Source organism: Antechinus flavipes, chromosome 1 (genome assembly GCF_016432865.1).
Source record: "Antechinus flavipes isolate AdamAnt ecotype Samford, QLD, Australia chromosome 1, AdamAnt_v2, whole genome shotgun sequence".
Classification (NCBI taxonomy): Eukaryota; Metazoa; Chordata; class Mammalia; order Dasyuromorphia; family Dasyuridae; genus Antechinus; species Antechinus flavipes.
Genome location: NC_067398.1, coordinates 667,138,823 through 667,158,482, shown reverse-complemented (window position 1 = coordinate 667,158,482; position 19,660 = coordinate 667,138,823). Strand labels below are relative to the sequence as shown.

General features: G+C 36.9%; 1 protein-coding gene across 1 annotated transcript; it reads left to right on the top strand.

Annotated features, from left to right (window-relative positions):
• The first annotated feature begins 1,411 nt into the window (after positions 1–1,411).
• CIB3 (calcium and integrin binding family member 3) lies at positions 1,412–18,330 on the top strand. Its single transcript, XM_051975731.1, has 6 exons — positions 1,412–1,462; positions 2,402–2,436; positions 12,147–12,258; positions 14,764–14,911; positions 15,499–15,694; positions 17,591–18,330. Exons 1-6 carry the CDS (start codon positions 1,412–1,414, stop codon positions 17,610–17,612), a joined length of 564 nt encoding a protein of 187 aa, XP_051831691.1. The 3' UTR covers positions 17,613–18,330.
• The last annotated feature ends 1,330 nt before the right edge of the window (positions 18,331–19,660 follow it).

Here is a 19,660-nt window from a genome sequence, read left to right as displayed (position 1 = left end):
TTTCAGGAGGATTCCCCCAGCAGCTACTGTATTGTTTTTCAGCGAAGTTAATTTCCAGCATGAGGATGAGTTTCCAAGAAAACATCGATGTGGAGGGAGCTATTTGTTTGTATAGTGCAGAGTCAAATGAAGGTAAACTGCCTATTCAACAGAACCACCAAATATTCCTTATCTTAACATTGTAAGTATCAGTCTCCTGGAAGAACATAATAGTAATAATAAATTGAAACTTTGTGTTTGATGTCGCCAATTCTTCTGGTTTATGAGTTTTATGTTTTAAGTATTTCTTTTGAGTGGATGAAATAAATAGCTGTCCTATACCTGATCTTCATTGTACAGAATACTTTTCTATTTCTCTTTTTGGAGCATATCTCTGACATGTACCAAATTTAAGCTATAAACAATTTTTCCTAGAGCTGTAGGATGTCAGTGAATAGAGGCAGAATGGATCAGAAAAGGAGCTTTATCCTTCTTTTTAAGAGTTAGGTTCCCCTACAACTGAATCCAGTCTGTTTGCATGGATCCAGAGCTGGGGGGTTTGGGAAGAACCATTTGGAGAAAAATTATGTTGTGTATTGCTGTATATGATAATTTATTTAGTCTTAAGCATAGATAATCCAGAGATTTATTGACCTCAAGGATAAAAAGAAACAGAAATTCATGACAAGTGTATAAAAGCAGCATATAAATGTTATAGCGCTGAAGGGGACCTTAGACCAAACAACATAGAATGCCAAATCTGGGAGGGCCTTTAGATCATAGATCATAGAATGCCAGAGCTGTGAGTAACCTTAGAGATCTTCTAATCCAGAGATTCTTAGTCTGGCAGCAGTGAATTTATTTTTTAAAAATATCTTGCTAAATGCATTTGAATATAATTAGTTTATTTTCTAATCCTATATACTTTATTTTATTCATTTAAAAACATCATTCTCATTCTGATGAATCCTTTGGGCTTTACTGACTAGCAAAAGGATCCAGGACATATACAAAATTGATCCAGTCTAACACCCACTATTTACAGATTAGAAAACTAAGGCCCAGAGAGGGAGCATAATTTGTAGAACCAGGATGAGAATCTACTTCCCAATCCAGGTTCCAACCCATTCTTTTGCCTACCATATACCATATACAGAGGGTGGAACTGGACAAGATGGGCAGCGAGCAGCTTTGGGCCCTTCTCCACGAGAGACTGTAATATGAGTCCTATTGAAGGTGGGGGAGCAAAGGGAGGGCATAAGTTGCTGATGCCAGACAGGGATTTTGCTTAAATACTCTCCCGGGTGATTTAGAAATCTTCACAGCTGGCAGGAAGCTGACTCCTCTATGTGAGACTCTTACCCCTACTTTTTAAATCAAGTGAACACTGGGTTTAAGAAGAAAACCAATAGAACTGATCCTGAATTAAGACATGGGCAATAAGCAGACAGTTTTCACTCCGGAACAGCTCGAAGCATATCAGGTAAGAGCTCTGAGAGGGAGAAACCAGAGTCTGTCATTTTTACCTAGTTTAGTTCAGCATACTAAGTGTCCAACAAACTAAATGCTTGATCCTGGAGAAAAAAAAGATGAGAAACTTCTATTTCCCTCAAGGATCTTACAGTCTAATAGGGGGATAAACAGGAATAACTACAAGATAAATTAAAATGTGATAAAGACATATACAAGATTAAATAAAAAAGGTGAGAACTTTGAGTCAGCTAGAATCACTTCAGAAAAGGCTTCAAAGACATTTATTTTTTATTTTAAGAAAGGGAAGCATTTCTATCAGTAGAAGTGGGTAAAGGGCATCTCTTCCAGTTATAGAGGATGGCTTGTACAAATACATCGAGATAGGGAAATATGAAACTGAAGGATGTTGAATTCTGTAGTTCGGCTGGAGTGAAAGGGGGTAAATTGCCATTACAATCGTATTATGAAGGGCCTTGAATACCAAATCAGGGAGTTTGGCTTTTCTTTTGCAGGCAGGGAGCCATTGAAAGGTTTTGAGTAATTGGATGGAAAGATTATTCTGGAAGCATGTGAAGGACAGAGTGGAAAAGGGAGAATTCTTGGGATCTGAGATGGGTGACTTTTACTTTGACCATGTGATTCATACTGCTGCATCTTGGATTATAGTTATTATGTTCACTGACCTAGACTATATCTTTATGGTCCTGAAACAATGCCACCAGAAATTCAGCTGATTGAGGAAAAATACTAGTCAAAATGATTGATTTGTATTATCATTTTCAGGACCATAGACAGCTATGTTCATGAAGTCCAAAGGGGATTTTATCACCCTTATAAAAAGGCATATTTGTGGCACAAATGGGAGGATCTTTGCTAATTCCCTGCTCTCTGAAAATGGGGAGCGGCAAGTTTTGAAAACCTAACATTCTCTATTCTACTTACTTCGCAGGATTGTACCTTCTTTACAAGAAAAGAAATTCTGAGGTAAGTCTCTTCTGTGACCCACCCTACAATCACTGGGAAGGTTCAAGCTGAGGATAGATGGTTATAGAATCATAGGATTTTTAAGTTTAAAGGATCTCAGAGATCAAATATTTCAGTTCTTAACCTAGGATTTCTGGGTGCCTGTGAATCTGGAAAAGATTCTTCTTTATTTAATTTTTTTAATCTGGATTTTATCTTACGCCTTTAATAAAATTATTCTGAGAAGGGATCCAAGGTTTTATCAGGCTGCCAAAGGAGCTCATGATCTCTCCAAAAGATTAAGAACCCCTAATCTAGTCCAACTTCATCATTTTACAAATGAGGAGACTGTTGTCAATATTTAAGTAATTTGCCTATGTCCATACATGCAGCAAATAGCCGGGCTGGGATTTGAATCCAGATACTTTAACTTCAAATTCAGTTTACTTCTGTTTGTATTGCTCAGAACAATGTATCTGGGTAAGGCTATCAGATAGCAAAACTATAAAGCTGACAGTTTGTCTTCAGGGCAGGGAGGTTTGGAATGATTTTGTCATACTTTCTCAAAAGAGAGATAGAACGGAGAAATGGAGGAGGAATAGAATATACTCTCTACAAATTCCTAATCAGTCATTAGTGAGCTGAATTGTCAGTAAGGATTGTAACTGATTTTCATGCTATTGCTAATTTGGTTTGTTGTTGATTGACAATTCATTCAGCCAGTGACAAAAGAATTTTTATTCTAACCTTCTCCTCCCCCCTTACCTGTGTATTAATTCAACAGATAATCCCTTACAGTGGGAAGTACGTTATCTTCTCTCTTCTTCACTCCTGTCAAAACCTGTCTTTCAAAGCCTTCCCTCAAACTGAAGTATAAAGGACTAGTTATTCCTTAAACTATGGCCTGCGGGCCAGATGCGGCAGCTGAGGACTATTATCCCCCTCACCCAGGGCTTTGAAGTTTCTTTATTTAATGGCCCACAAAACAAAGTTTTTGTTTTTACTATAGTCCGGCCTCCAACAGTCTGAGGAACAGTGAACTGGCCCCCTATTTAAAAAGTTTGAGGACCCCTGCGACACGACTGGGATTAGATTTGTTCTGTGTGGCCCCAGGAAGAGAACCAGGGACAGCAAGTGGAAACTATAAAGAGGCAAATTTAGGTTGGACGTCAGGAAAAGCTTAAAAACAATTAGAGTTATCCCAAAGAGTAGTGAGCTGCCTAAGAAGCTCTGGGTCTCTTCATTGAAGGTCTGCAGGCAGAGGCTACTGGATAACTTCTTCTTGGATAGGTTACAGTGGGCGTTCCTTCATGTTTAGGTTAAACTAGGTGACTGGGGAGTTCCCTTCTAACTGTCAAAATATGTGATTCTTTAACTGATATCTTTAAGGATGAGCCCTGGCAGGACACTGGGAAAAGGAGTGGTGGATTGTAACCGAGATCAAAGTTTTAAGTTAAAGGAATGCAGTTTAAAGAATAGATAGCAAAATTTAGAGCTAGGAGGGAACTTAAGAATTATCTAATCCAAAGGTTCTTATCTTGGTATCTGTAAAACCTTGGGTAACTATTTCAAAACAGTGACCCCTGTCCTTCCAAGTCTTAGCTTTAAATAATAATAGCTTAAAACTGATAAAAATTACACAGTTTTAAGCTATCAAAATTGAAAACTAAAACTCTAGCTACACTCTCTAATTGACTTTTTTTTTTGTAATCCTGTCTTTTATTATTCCAAAAAGGGTCCCATAGGCTTTGCCAGATTGCAGAAGGAATCTATAACACACAAAAAAAAGATCAAGAACCCCTATCTGCTTCAACTTTCTCATCTTAATGATGGAGAAACTGGGGCTCAGTGAGGTGTAGACCTTAACTAGTTAATGGTTGAGAGTGAAGGGTTTTGGGTTATTTATACCTTCTGAATTCAATTCTCCCTGTGCAACAAGAAAACTGTTCCATTCTGCACATATATATTGTATCTAGGATATACTGTAACCTATTCAACATGTAAAGGACTGCTTGCCATCTGGGGGAGGGGTTGAGGGAGGGAGAAAATCGGAACAGAAGTGAATGCAAGGGATAATGCTGTAAAAAATTACCCTGGTATGGCTTCTATCAATAAAAAGTTATTAAAAAAAAAAGAGAGAGAGAGAGAGAGAGTGAAGGGTTTGTGGAGTTTGTGCTCAGCATAGGCAGAGTAGTTTAGTAGAAAGAGATTTGAACTTGGAATCTTAGGCTTATTAGGATCTTGGACTTTGTGGAGTTGAGAGGTGGAGAGGAGGAAAAAGAGATATGACTTAGAGTTTGCAAGAGAAAATTAAATGCCAGCAATTCTGTAGGCTACCATGATCTCTCAATGACCTTTCTTCCTTTGGATTCCATCCAATATCCTTTACATTTTTGTTGCTATTACTTATCTTTAGGTCATTCTTCCAACTTTTTCATTGACTTTAGCTCCAGGTTCATAATTTTTTCATTCAACAACAAGCAATTATTAGAAGGCTATTATATGTATAACACTGGGTTAGGTTTGGTGTGGAGATTATGAAGAAAACAATTATGTATTTTCTAGGACCTACTCTGTTATTAAGGGAAATGTGATATCAGCACAGCTTAATTTAACACAAAGTAATGTGTGATAGATGCAAAGGTGAGAAGACAAAGAGCTCTAAGAAAATTTGGGAAAGAAGATACACTTTCAGTTTGGAGAACCATGAAAAGCAGTTGGGCTATAGCTTGCCGAAAAAGAAAGATTCTGAAAGGCAGAAATGAAGGATGGATTTCTGAACATGGGGCATGATTTGTATAAATGCATAGAAGTTGAGATGGCATGCTAAGTTTGGGGATGTTACTTAAATTAGGTAGGAATATGGACTGCATGAATGGGGGTGTTTCACTTGCTTCCATATTAGGATTTGTCTCAATGGTTTGCCTTTCATGCTACCCATTCTGGAATGCTCCCATACTCTTTACCTTTGTCAGATGCCTCATTTACACTATTGTGCCAAGTTCTGAGCACCACATTTTTGGAAGGACCTTTAAAGTCTGGATTGTCTCCATTCTAAATAATAATCATATTAGCCTGGAACACATTTAAAACTTAAAAATTTACAAAACATTTTATCTACATGATCACATTTGATATTTGATAACCCCTTGAGATAGGTATCACATATATGATTACTCTCATTTTATAGATGAGAAGTTTGAAATTGAGAAAGGTTAAATTACTTGTCCAGGATTATACATCTAGAATGCAGGATTTGAATCCAGATTTTCTCCTTTTCCAAATCTAGTACATTATTCACTTTATCAGCCTGGAGAAATGGGTAGGAATCAAATTATGAAGAGTCTTAAATCCCATCTCCTTTTATCATCATTGGTGATTCAGGGTGAAGAATTTCTTGAATGCCAAACATTTGCCAGGCACTGTCCTCAGCACTCAAATATTTTCTCATTTGATTCTCAAAATAGCCTTGAAAGATAGGTTCCATTATTATCTTTATTTTACAGTTGAAGAAACTGAGGCAAATGACTTGCCAAGGGTCACAGTAAGTGTCTGAGACTTATATCCTTGTTCCACCATTTAATGCTGCCATTCTAGAATCCCACTGTATCTACCCTGTTTTGAATACATCTAGAGTTTGTGTCTAGTTCTGGACTTCATAATTTGTGGAAAACTGTACTGTTTCCATGAGAAGGCAACTAGGATGATGAAGAAACCCAAAACCATGCCATATGAGAATGAGATGAAGAAATTGGGGGTGTTTGTCCTGGAGTTGAGAAGATTTAAGGGACTGTGATAGTTTTTTTCCAATAATTGAAGGATCATTGTGTGGAAGACTTAGTCTACTTGGCTCTAGAGGGCAGAATTGGAAAGAATACATGGAATCAACTTTTAGTTCAGTAGAGAGGAATAGGGACTGGGCCATTTATTTTATTGGTACAAGGCTCAGCTATGGTCTATGAAATAAAAAAAAAATCTGGATAACTTTTGCTAAATGATTGGTGTCCACTGTAGTCTTATGCATTTTATTTTATGCATGTATAACAAATTGATTCTGAGAAGGGATCCATAGTTACCAAACTGACTGCTGAAGGGACTGAGAATACAAAAAAAGATTAGGTAGCTCTCCTCTAAATTTATGATGAAGCAAGAGGGAATAACATACACTCTCAAATGGGTATAGAAATCTTTCTTACCCTACAGCAATCTAGGAGAGGAACGGAATTAGATGTCAAGGTACTAGAAGGGAGAGCAGATTAGAGAAGGTGATACTTTTGAGGAAGGACAGAGTGAAAAGACAGAGAGAATAGAATAAACAATGGTAACTGTGAAAAAATTTTGAAGCAAGTATCTCTGATAAAAGCCTCATTTCTCAAACATATAGAAAACTGAGTGAAGTTTATAAAAAATAAGAGACATTCCCCAGTTAATAAGGGATCAAAAGATATGAACAATTTTCAGGTGAAGTAATCAAAGCTATCTATGTCATATGAAAAAATGCTCTAAATTACTATTGATTGAAGAAATGCAAATTAATATAATATAAAATAATATAACCTAAGATATTACTTCATACCTATTAGATTAAGCTAATAGGACAGAAAATGAAAATGACAAATGTTTGAGGGGATGTGGAAAAAAATGAGATATTAACATACTGTTGATGGAGTTGGGACCTGATTTAAGCATTCACTGGAGCAATTTGGAATTATGCCCAAACATACCTTTTTACCTAGCAATATCACTACAAGATATCTATAAAGAGATAAAAACCAAAAAGGAAAAGGACTTATATGTACAAAAAGATTTATAGCAGCTCTTTTCTGGTGTCAAAGAATTGGAAGTTGAAGGGATTTCCATTAACTGGGGAATTGCTGAAGAAATTGTGTAATGTGACTGTGGTGAAATATGATTGTGCTATAAGAAATGATGAGCAGGATACATTCAGAAAAACCTGGAAAGACTTATAGAAGCTGATTCAAAGTGACATGTACTTTATACAAAGTAACAGCAATATTGTAAGATTTTGAGCTGTGAATGGTTTAGCTATCCTCAGCAATACAGGGGTCTAAAACAACTCTGAAGGACCTATGATGAAAAATATTATCCGTCCCCAGAGAAAGAACTGATAGTGTCTGAATACAGATTGAAGCATACTTAAAAAAAACCCAAAACTTTATTTTTCTTGAGTATTTTGTCTGTTTTCTTTCACAACATGACTATTATGGATATATGTTTTGCATGACTATAAATGTTAATCTAAATCAAATTGCTTGCTTTCTTAACAAAAGGGGTGGGGAGTGGGGGTGAGAGAGGAAGGGAGAGAATTTGGATCTCAAAATTTTAAAAATGAGTGATAAACATTGTTTTCACATGTAATCGGGGAAAAATAAAATGTAAACAACAAAAAATGATGAAAGAGAGGTAATGGACTCAAAGTATAGAGATATATTTTCCAGTGTGGCCAAGTGTAAATTTGTTTGCACTGTTTATATTTGTTATAAGAGCCTTGAGTTTTTTTTTTTTTTTTTTTTCAATTATGGAGAGGTGAGAAAGAGAAGATAGAGATATCTTCCTCTGTACCCCTAAAGGTGAAGAGAATAGAAGGAAGTTCAGAAAGAATCATAGATAAATAGTCCAACATTGAAAACTACATGGAAGGAGGGAAGGAAGGAAGGAAGGAAGACAAGAAGAAAGGAAGGAAAGTGAGAAATGAAGGAAGAAAAGCAGATAATTAAGTAGCATGGCAAATAAAGTTCTAGTCCTGAAGTCAGGAAGACCTGAATTTAAATCTGGCCTCAGATACTTACTAGCTATGTGATCTTGGGCAAGTCACTTAGCTTCTAACTGCTTCAGTTTCCTCAAGTGTAGAATGGGGATAACAATACCACCTACCTCACAGGGTTGTTGTGAGGATCAAATGAAATAATATTTGAGTGCTTAGCGCTGTGCCTGATATATAGTAGGCACTTAATAAATGCTTGTTTCTTTCCTAAAATGGAATGAACTGCCTCCAGAGCCAGTGAGTTCCTGGCACTGTTTCCAAGCAGTTTGCTTGACCACTTGATAGGGATTCTAAATTGTAGAGGGAATTTTTGTTGAACTAGAAACCCTCTAAAGTCCCATCCCTCTATGATATAATTCCATGATTGCAGATAAAAAAATATTTTAAATACTAATGTAGGTGCCACTATATCAGAAATAATTTCTTTTTGGCTACAGAGACTTAGATTGCTCCCAATCCGGGGTAGATATCTCATTCACTGATTCAGAAGTCTGAAGAAGATTTTAATGGACTAGAATATTAAATTCTATTTTTTCTCAAATAGAGCAAAACCCATCTTAATGAAATGAATAAGGGCTTGAGGAAAAGTTTTATGCATGATTGTAAAAATCTATTTCCCAAGTCCAAGAAGAGAAATGGCATAGACAGCAAGCAGTTTGTGACAAGTACTTAGTAGACCTCAAGCTCAATGCAACCTTAGAAGCTATTGTGGTCTTAGTCGACTTTTAAAAAGCTACAGCTTCCAGTTATCCGAAGCTGATGGTCCTCTTGGTCTCTGTCCTGGTCAATCTATATGTTGAAGTAGCAGTAATCAGTTTTGCATGATAGATTTAAGAAAAGACCTGGAGAGCAACCTAAAAGGACAAACAACAGAATGGTAGTTCTTGAGTTCATGCCATTAAAGGATCAATTGAAGGAATAGTTTGAACTAGAGAAGATGTTTAAATTAGGGATACTGAAACCAGAGAAGATATTTAAACTAGAGAAGAAAAGACTTATGATTTCATAGCTGTCTATGAAGCTGACACACAACCATTTAACTTGTTTCTTTCATTTGTCTATGAAACAGACACCTTTATTTCATATGTATGAAGCAGAAACATGGCTGTTTCAAATGGTTTTCTGTCATTTGTCTATGAAGCAGATATGTGTCCATTTCATATTTGTTTTATGTATATGAAGTAGATACATAACTATTTTGTATGTTTGTTTCATGTGTCTATGAAAAAAGACATATATTTACTTTATGTGTCACTTAGAAAAATTAGTTGCTTTGCTTGGCCTTTCAGAGGGAAAATCCAGCAACAGTACCTTAACAATTAGAACTATTCAAAAGTAGAATGGAGTGCTTTTGGAAATTCTGGGTTTCCCTTATACTGAAAGTGTGTCTTTGAAGCTAGATAAAAAGGTTGTAGATGGGATTTTTTTTTTTTTTTTTTTTTTTTTTTTAGGCAAGATTTAGACTAGATAGCTCTGAGGTCTCTTCCAAATCCAAGATCCTGTGATTTTGTGACCCTAGACATTAGTCCAGATAGGTGGGAGGGAAATGGTTCTCTCTTGCAGGATACTTTCAGCACAAATTGTTCTCAGGACATTCGAGAAATCATGGAGTCTTCAGAAGGCCTGGGCTGGGCCATGTCACTAGTTATATAATTCATCTGCCCTTTGCAAGACCCTCATTCTATTGTATTCTTTACCTGAAGCCCAGACTGCCCGGGTCGGGAAGTCTGTCATACCTGAAACCCAAGCCTGGGTTGATGTTTGATCATGTATTGATTGGAGGCCAACCCCATAATTGTGTCAGGAATAAGGCATTTATTATTGATGTGAAATCCTTTTCAAAATACTGCTCTATTGTTCCCAGGCATGTCCAATGATGACAGCTTTAACTGGGGCTTGTGGGCTTCATCTCAGAAAGAGACACTCATACAGAAGGGAAAGTCAGAGTCATATGTCACATGAATCCTCTAGATACGATTTTAATAATAATATCTTACATTTATGGAATACTTTATAATCATAGCATATTTTAGTCACAAGTCAGTCAATAAACATTTGTTAAGGGCTTACTATGTACCACATGCTGTGTTGGAGTATTAAGTATTATTTATTAAGTGTTAGAGGTACAAAGAAAAGTAGAAAAAAATGGTCCTTATTTTGAAGGAGTTCATAGGCTAATGCAACATAGATTTTTGATCCTTTTAATGGCATGTCTTATTAGCCCCATTACCCAGGAGCAGAAACTAAGTCTCAAAGAGGAAAAATCACTTTCTGCAAGAGAGCACATTGTCTATAACTTGTACTAAGGCTCATAAAGTCATTGAAATATAACTCTAGAGATGAAATGGAATTAAAGATCATCTCATCCAGTCCTCTCATTTTACAAATAAGGAAACTGAGACCTGGAGAACTAAAGTATCTTGCTCCAGATCACACAATTAGTAACATTACATAATCAACCAATAAGCATTCATCATATTTGCTAGATGAGAACCAGTGCAGTGTAGAGAGGTTAGAGAGCCTGCTTTGAAGCTAAGACTTATGTCCCCATTCCCTTTGACCTATATTAGCTGTTTCAGCCTGGGCTAGTCATTTAATCTCTCAGTGCAGTAAACTGTGTTAACCAGATCCAGAGGCAGATCACTGAGAAGAAATAAAGAAATATGTTAAAATTATTCATTTATGGCAGATGTGATGGGTGAAATTTGAAATAACAAAGGTTTGAGCTTCTGACCATATTGATTTATTAAGCAATGCATGCCAAATGTATAACAAATTGGGCTTCCTCAGCTTGGCACTAGACTCCAAATATAGGGGTAGATGAATTTTTATGGATTAAAAGAAAATAAACAGGATATAAAACAGGATACAAAATTAGGTAATCTGATTTGTAATTGTGGAAAACGTTAGGGACCTTCCAATTTAGGAGGGGGAGGGTGAACAAGTGCAATTCCTTGAAATCCAAAAAAAAAAAAAGGTATCCCTCCCACTCAGTGCCTGTATTTAGTATTTAACAAGGAGACAGTAACTGATTGAACAGTGTGGGCTCAGTTTTCTTTTTAAATTTTTAATAGTATTTTATTTTTCTAAATTCATGGAAAAATATGCAACATTTACCTTTGCAAAACCTGGTGTTCCAAATTTTTTTCCCTCTTTCTTCCTGTCTCCTCTCCCTAAAACAGCAAGGAATCCGATAGAGATTAAACATGTGATAGTCTTCTAAACTTATTTCTATATCTGTCATACTGTGCAAGAAAAGTAAGATCAAAAGGGAGAAGAAAACATGAGAAAGAAAAAAAACAAGCAAGCAAACAACCATTATAAACACAAAAATAGGTGAAAATATCCACATTCAGTTTCTATTATTCTCTCTCTGGATGCCTTTGGCACTTTCTAGTGGGTTCAGTTTTCAGATGATATATGGGTTGCTTGAGATGTATAATTAAAAAAAAACCTTCTTTTTTCAATCTTCAGATTTGATTGATTTTTGGTCATCAAAACCTAGGTCCTTAAAATTAAAGATCTCTAAGCAACAAGTAGTCACTTAACCTTGTTTGCCTCCATTTTCTCATCTGTAAAATGAGCTGAAAAAGGAAATGGCAGAATACTTTAGTATCTTTGCTGAGAAAACTCCCAATACGGTCAAGGCAAGTCAGATATGATTTAAACAACTGAACAACAAAGTTACAGGTAGAAGTGGTCCAGCTTCCTAGCCATGTAAGGCTAGCCTTAAACAATATAACAAACTTTCCCCACAGTCTCTTTATAATTGAATCAAATTTTCTCCCAAGACAAAAATTGGATTAGACTCACAATTGAACAGAAAGTAAATCGGACTAAATCTACAGCAGATTCGCAATATGGAGTCAAACAATTCCCACAATTCTCTCACAGAGTCCTCAAGATTAACGTCCTAAACAGTTGTTTTTCTTTTTCTGTATCCTAGGCTGTTTTATCGTTTTCAGGATCTTGCTCCTCAGCTGGTTCCTCTTGACTACAATACCAATCCTGATGTGAAGGTGCCATATGAAGTCATCAGCAGCATGCCTGAGCTAAAGGTACAAGCTAGGAGGGAGAGTCTGTGAAAATTCATGGCAGAGGCAGCCCTCGGCACAACTATGAGATGATACTGATAGTCAGTTAGCCTCTCTACTTACAAGATTTTCCTTCCCTGGGGCATCTTGGAGCCTTCCATTTTCCCTTCTTTCACTACTTTGGAATTCCTCTCCTCCTGCTCCCGGAGCCCCTTCACCCAGCCTCTCCTTCTTACCAAGGTTTAGTGACAGCCAGTCCATCTGACAGTTCAAAATGCTGTTCAATCTATTCCCATGAGGTACCCCTTATTGCAGTCTAACCTATAAAGAGGGAGGAGGAGTTTGCACAGACCCTTCCTCTTCCTTGCTCCTTAAAAATAGCAATCAGCTATTGTTTGAAAGGAATAAGGACAGTCCATATAACGATATTGTTTACAAACTTTTGTGCAGTCTGTATTTGGTGCTGGGAGAATTCTAATGCCATTTTAGCAGCCTTAAGGTAGTTGACTAGTCTTAGCAATTTCAAAACCCAGGAGTTTTCAGTGCCTTTAGGACTCCGGTTGCCAATATCCCAGACCTCATCCTATCAGAAATGTTCCTTAACTTTTTCATAGAGTCACGGAATTTAAAAGCTGAAAGAGACCTTGATCTATCATCTAGTCCAATTCAAATGTGAAGAAAGTATAAAATACCATCCAGCCTATTCCTGAAAACCTCTAAGAAAGGGGAATCTCTCATCTTTGTAGGCAGCCTATTCTACTTTTGGATAGTTCTAATCATGAGAAAAATTTTCCCTCACATAAAGCTTTGATTTGCCCTTTTGCAGCTTCTACCCATTTCTTCCCATTCTGCCCTCTGAAACTAAACGAAACAAATCCAATCCCTCCTATATGTGACAATCCTTCAAATACTTGAAGACTATTTTCATACTCTAACCCCAATTCTCTCTCATTGCTATTTATACAATCTAAGATTTTGTTGGCTTTTTTTTTTTGCCTGCTGTGTTGACTCATATTGATCTTATGATCCATTTAAATCTTCAGATTTTTTCAAATTGATATTAATTTGCCTTTATTCTTCCTTTGTTCAGTTAACTTTTTGAGCTCAAACAATAGCATTTTCCATTTGTCTTTATTTAAATTCATCTTCTTAGATTTGGCCTGTACTCATCCACTGAAATATTTTTGGACCCTAATTCTGTTACTCAAAATTTTATTTATCTCTCCTTGATTTGTTGTTGTCTTTCATACTGGAAGAGAATCAAAATGACATCACTACGTTAGAGTTGAGTTACAGTGTGTCCAACTGTGATTGATCAAACCAACATGATTTTACAGGTTGAACACAAATAGTCCATATGAACATTTGGGGTGGCTTCTCTAATTTTGCACATCTCACATTTCTTTCTGACTAATTCAATTCTACTTCTCTGATGAGGGAAATGTCATGCTAGTTAATCCTGTGTCAGTCTCTCCCATGTCATATAATCAATTCTAAAGTTTTTAAGAGAGACTTTGAGAGTATCCTTATATCACTTTTTCTGACCACCTTTGGAGGGTTATCATGTGTGAGTTCTCCATAAAATAATTTTTTTTTGGTAAATGTACATTTGGCATTTGAACAATATGGCCAGTCCAGTGGAGTTGTGCTCTTTGCAGCAGAATTGCGATGTTTGGCAGTTTAATTCAAAAAAAGGACCTCAGTATCTGGCATCTTATCCTGCCAGGTGATCTTCAGAATCTTCCATCTTCATCAGTATCCTAGTTTATCAGTTTCCCAGGCTAGAAGTACAGTGGCCACTTACAGGTCTGATTCCAATGCTGATTATTATGATTAACTTGTTCCATTTTTTTTTTTTTAAATTTCTTGGACAGCTTACCTATCCTTAGCTAGTCTGGTAGTCCTCTCTTCCTGGGGCTCAACATAGTCGTGATACACTTAGTGTAGACACTAGATAGGTTTTAGCCCTACTGCAGCTCAGAACTTCTATACCCAAATGATTCACCAGCTTGAGCATTCCCCAGTAACAGGGATGTGCCTGGCTATCAGCAAATTTGGCAAGTTCATCATCTATAGTTTCATCCAAGTTATGAATAAAAATAAAACATCTAACAGAACTGGATTAAGGACACATCCCTTCACCTTAGAGATCTTCTTCCAAATAGATAATCAATCCATTTAATTCAATCCAGTAATCACTTTAAAGACAAAAATTCAACAGTCTCTGCCCTCAAAGGATCTTATAATCTAATAGGAGAGAAAACTTATAGATAAGTGAAAATAAAATGATATATTCAAAATGAATACCTGGTATTCCAGGTATACGCAGCTTACTGCTGAGAGAATTGGGAAAGTCTTCATTGGTGAAATTCTCAGCTTGGTACTGGGAATGCAATAACAAAACAGAAAACAGGTCCTCTCCTCAAGGAGTTTACATTCTACTGGATCCATTACTCCCTTTTGTTTGGGTTTGACCTTCGAAAAAGATTTGCATTTACCTAATGGTGCTTTTAACTCTTTCCTTTTTAGGATAACCCATTCCGTGAGAGGATTGCTCAAGTCTTTTCTCAGGATGGGGATGGGAACATGACCTTGGATGATTTTCTGGACATGTTTTCTGTGATGAGTGAAATGGCTCCTAGAGATCTAAAAGCATATTATGCATTTAAAATTTATGGTAAGTGAAAGGGATCTGGCCATGGGGTACTAGGGGAAGTTAGGAACTCTGAAGTCAGGTATTTTTTTTTTCAATCTAGAATGTGGTATCAGTTCTGCCAACTCCAAATAGTGAGAAAACAGTTGAGAACTAGGTTCGAGTCCCAGCTTTTGCACTAACTCACTTCATTATCTTGGCAAGTAACTTTGCCAATCTATTCCTTAGTTTCCTCACAGATAAATGGAACTGGGAATGGCAAAGTGAGAATAGAATATCTTTAAGGACTTTCCAGTTCTAATAGATTTAAAATCACAACCATCACTGGCTGCCTTTAATAGATCCATTGTGGGCCAATCCTCAACTCTAATACTGGTGTCCCCAAGCACTGCCCACTTTATTCCTTTATCCAAATAAAGCCTATCTCTATCATCCTTACTCCTGAGAACATCTCCCTTGAACCTCACTCGATTCCTGGACATTGCTTGTCTCTAAATTCCTCGTCCCCAGCAATGCCTGCTTCTCACAATCCCTCAACCTCAGAGTACCCTTCTCCATTTTGATCTTTGCACTAAGTCCATGGTGAAAGTCAGTGATACTATTTGGCCCAGATTTTAACAACGATGACTATATCTGCCCATCGGACCTGGAGATGACAGTGAACAAGCTTACTCGAGGTGAGCTGACTCCTGAGGAAGTTGGCCTTGTATGTGAGAAGGTGATTAATGAAGCTGATGTGGACAACGATGGCAAACTCTCTCTGGATGACTTTCAAAACATGATTCTACATGCACCAGACTTCCTCAGGTGATTGCCTTTAATCAGGGCTCTGCTCCCTATTAAAATGTATTTTTCACTTCTATCCTTAGGCAGACTGTGCTTTAAATTCTTATTAATCATTTGTAATTTAGTGTAAATGATTTCTCATCCTTTCCTGAGAAAAGATGTAGTGTAGAGGGAAAGCTTCAAAGGACACCAAAAGCTTGTGAATAATAAGGAAACTAGAATCACTGAGTGCAAACTTGCTTAACATTTTGTCCACCATCCATCCATCCATATTTTCTACTCACCCATTTATTCATTCCTCCATCTATTTGTTTATTTGCCTATCCCCGCATTCTTCATATATCCATGAATTCCTTAATTTATTCATATAGTTATTTATCTGTTTTTCTACTCACCCATTCATTCAGCTATCCATTTATCCACCCACTTTCTCATTTATCAACTCATCCATCCACTTACTCAACTATGTTCAAATATCCATTTATCTATTCATTCATCTAATCTCTCATTTGCTCATTCATCCCTTTATCTGTGCACTTATTTGTATCTTCCTCAATCCATTCATTTGCTTATCTATCAATTCATCTGCCTATGCCTCTAAATTTGTTCAAGTATCTGTTCATCTCCTTGCTCATTTAATCTATTCACTTATTAATATTCTCAATAATTTATCTGTCTGCCTATCTGTTTATTTGCCTATCTACCACTTATTAATTTATTCATCTTTCTATTCACTTATTCATTTATTCCTTTCCTTCACCTAAATATCCATATATCCATTCATTTTTTTCAATCTTTTATTCTTTTATCCATCCATTTATTTACCTACCTGAAGCCACTGACTCATCCATAATATACATATTTACATGTTCATTAATCCGTTGATTTCCCTCCTTAGTCATCTAACCATCAATATATATATATATTCATTCTTCATTCATTTGTTAATTCTTGTATTCATTCCACTCATTCATTCATTTATCAATCAACCAACATTTATTAATGTTTGCTATCTGCCAAGTACTATTCAAAATGTATTACTACAAAAACAAAAAAATCAGCAATTTCTGCTCTCAGAAGATTTTATAGTCTAAAACAGAAGTGGGAACTCTTTTTCTGTCAAAGGATATTTGGGTATTTATAACATCATTCTTAGGCCATACAAAATTATCAACTTACAAGACTCAAGCAGTGGGAGGTTGTTGTAGCTAGTTTTCATCTCACCACCTCCTGCAGTTGCTTTAGAAATAATTTCAAGGGCCTTATGTGGCCTGTGGGCTGGATGTTTCCCACTCCTGCTCTAAAAGGAAAGAAAATATGTAGATATATAAGAACATAAATTGTAACATGTATAGGACTGCTTGCCATCTGGGGAAGGGGGTGGCGGGAGGGAGGGGAAAAATCAAAACAGAAGTGAGTGCAAGGTATAATGCTGTAAAAAATTACCCTGGCATGGGTTCTGTCAATAAAAAGTGATTTAAAAGAAAAAAAAAAAGAACATAAATTGTATAAAGAAAAGGAGTATCGGGGTAGGTTTTAAAGTTAGGATACCAGCAGTCAATGGGTTTGAGAAAGACTTCATAGAAAAAGAAGCCCTTGAACAGAAGGTATCTGAATCTTGAAAGAAACCAAGAATTTCAAGAGATGGAGGTGAAGAGGAAGAGCATTTCAGACATGTGAGAATGTGACAAGGTTTTAGGAACTGGAAGATGAGGAGGGAAATAGAAACAGTTTCCTGCAGAGGGAAGCACTGATCTGCATCTTGGAGGAAACCAGGCATTCTAGGAGGTGAAGGCAAGAAGAGAGTGAAATATAGGGCTTCCCAATAAAGATCGTGAAATAGTATGAGCTTTATATGGGATGGGGGAGGGGGACATCCCACAAAGTCTCACTTAAATGTTTTGTTCTCTCCTACAGTACCTTTCACATCCGAATCTGAAGTGTAGCTGGCAAGCCTGGCCCAGCTTGGCCCTCCCTGGTCTACTGTATTTCCAGTATCAGCCCCCATCTCTCTGTCCCTACAACTGGATCTGTTCACCCCAGTCATGATCCTGGTGCCCCATTCTTCTATATAACCAGCTAGGCTCGACTCAGCCATGGTTTCAGTGTCCTATCCATTCCCAATATCTACTCAGTCAGACTGCTTGTGATCTAGTACTCTTTGACCCTAGAATTATTTATATATTTAATATTTATATTTATATAATTTAATATATATAATGATATAACTAACCTTGCCTGATTTAGTCAATATTCCAGATTAACCATGAGGCCAGAACTCTGCCCATCTATCCCCTATAATTATCCCTGCTCAGCCTAGATGTGATCTCAGCTTGCCATGCTTTCCCCTAACCAACTTGTCCTGATTTAGCTTGTCCCAATGTCCTATTTATTTCAGTGATCTGGTTAACCCGGTCATGGCTCTAGATCTCCATTCTTCCCTGTGACCAGCTTGATCTAGCCCATTGTCCTATCCATCCCTCCAGCTATTCTTTCTTGGTCTAATCATGACCTTAATTTCCCATTCTTTCCCATGACATCCTTCTGGCCCAGATATGAAGCCACTATCTCATTAGAATGTAAACCCAGAGGACAAGGGCTATTTTTATAATTTTTGCTTTTATATCCTTAGCACCTAACACAGTGTATAGTACATGGTAAGCATTTAATTAATAAATGATTGTTGAATTGGGTTGACTTTTTTTGAGTCAGCTCTTTGTTTCTGTAGTTTCATTTCCCATGACTCCAAGGTGCCTTGTCAATACTTAGCTCTACCTTGACAGACTATGTTTTTAGTGTTCCATTCCTTTTTTCTTTCTTCCCCAATGCCTCTCTCATCTGTCCTGTAAGTGCAGAAGAAGTCATTAAGGACTACATTTTTCAGGGACTAAGTGAGGAGGGATCAGGACAATGTCTCCTTTTGGGAGGTGAGAGAAGGACTCAAAAGGGAGGTGGGAAAGGGCCAAAGACAAACTTGACCTACTTTGAAATTTTGCTTATAGTTGACCCTGAAGGGAATTTCCTCCTTCCTTCTATGCAATCTGACCTCTGCTCCCAGAATTCAGAAGTTGGACTAATAATAGAATTTAGCTATACCCTGGGTCAAGTGGTTTTTGTGGTCTGTCCTTGAAACATAACTACTATTTATACCATTTTATTTTGAGAGTTAATGCCTTCTAACTTCTCTAAAACAAAAATACAGATTTTTTTTTTTTAAACAGCAGCTTTTTGTAAGATTTTCCTCAGCAGTACAGTCTGGCCCCCATATCTAAAGAAGTTCCCCTCGTTCAATTTCCCTGGTTCTGTTATAAATGGGTATTCTTTGGTGTCTTCCCCAGTTGGACTATTTCTTCCTTCTTGTGGGCCTGTACTCTACCAGTGTCACTTATTCTGGCTGGACCACATGTACTTCTACCCTTTAAAGCTAGAAATAGTGGTTTCCTTCAAGCCTTCTTTGGATACAGGAAAAGCAGGGTTCTTTCCTGTCTGGGTGTTAAGTGCATCCTGTTTAGTTACTGTTGGTTTTACAGTTGTTCCCCTGTTCAAAGCACCTTTGTGGTTCACTATTGCCTACTGAGAAACATCATCATATAGTTAGTAGTTCTTTTGGTCTCAGAACCCCTTAAAATTTTTTGAGGAACCCAAAGAGATTTTGTTTTTGTGGATTATATCTATTAATATTTACCCTATTTGGCATTAAAATGCCTTAGTATAATTAGGAATATTATGATTAAGTGATTTAAATTTGAAATAAAAATCATGAATTGGATTTCATGGACCCCTTGAAAGGGTCTCCTAGAAGCCTGGAGTCTCACTTTGGATCACACTTTAATAATCATGAATGGTAGAAGTTAGCTTTATAAAATTGGATGAATCCCTTAACTCTGTGGAGCCTTAGTTCATCTGTAAAATAGAGATGAATGCATGCCTCTCAGTGTTGCTATGAGGAAAGTATTTTGTAAAGCAATATAGTAAGGAAACCTATTA

Bases quoted from the DNA above. Each gene is read 5' to 3' on its own strand.
- CIB3 (XM_051975731.1), top strand. From the start codon at position 1,412: ATGGGCAATAAGCAGACAGTTTTCACTCCGGAACAGCTCGAAGCATAT. The intron at 12,259-14,763 runs GTACAAGCTAGG...TTTCCTTTTTAG, and splicing joins GCAGCATGCCTGAGCTAAAG to GATAACCCATTCCGTGAGAG. The intron at 15,695-17,590 runs GTGATTGCCTTT...TCTCTCCTACAG, and splicing joins CATGCACCAGACTTCCTCAG to TACCTTTCACATCCGAATCT.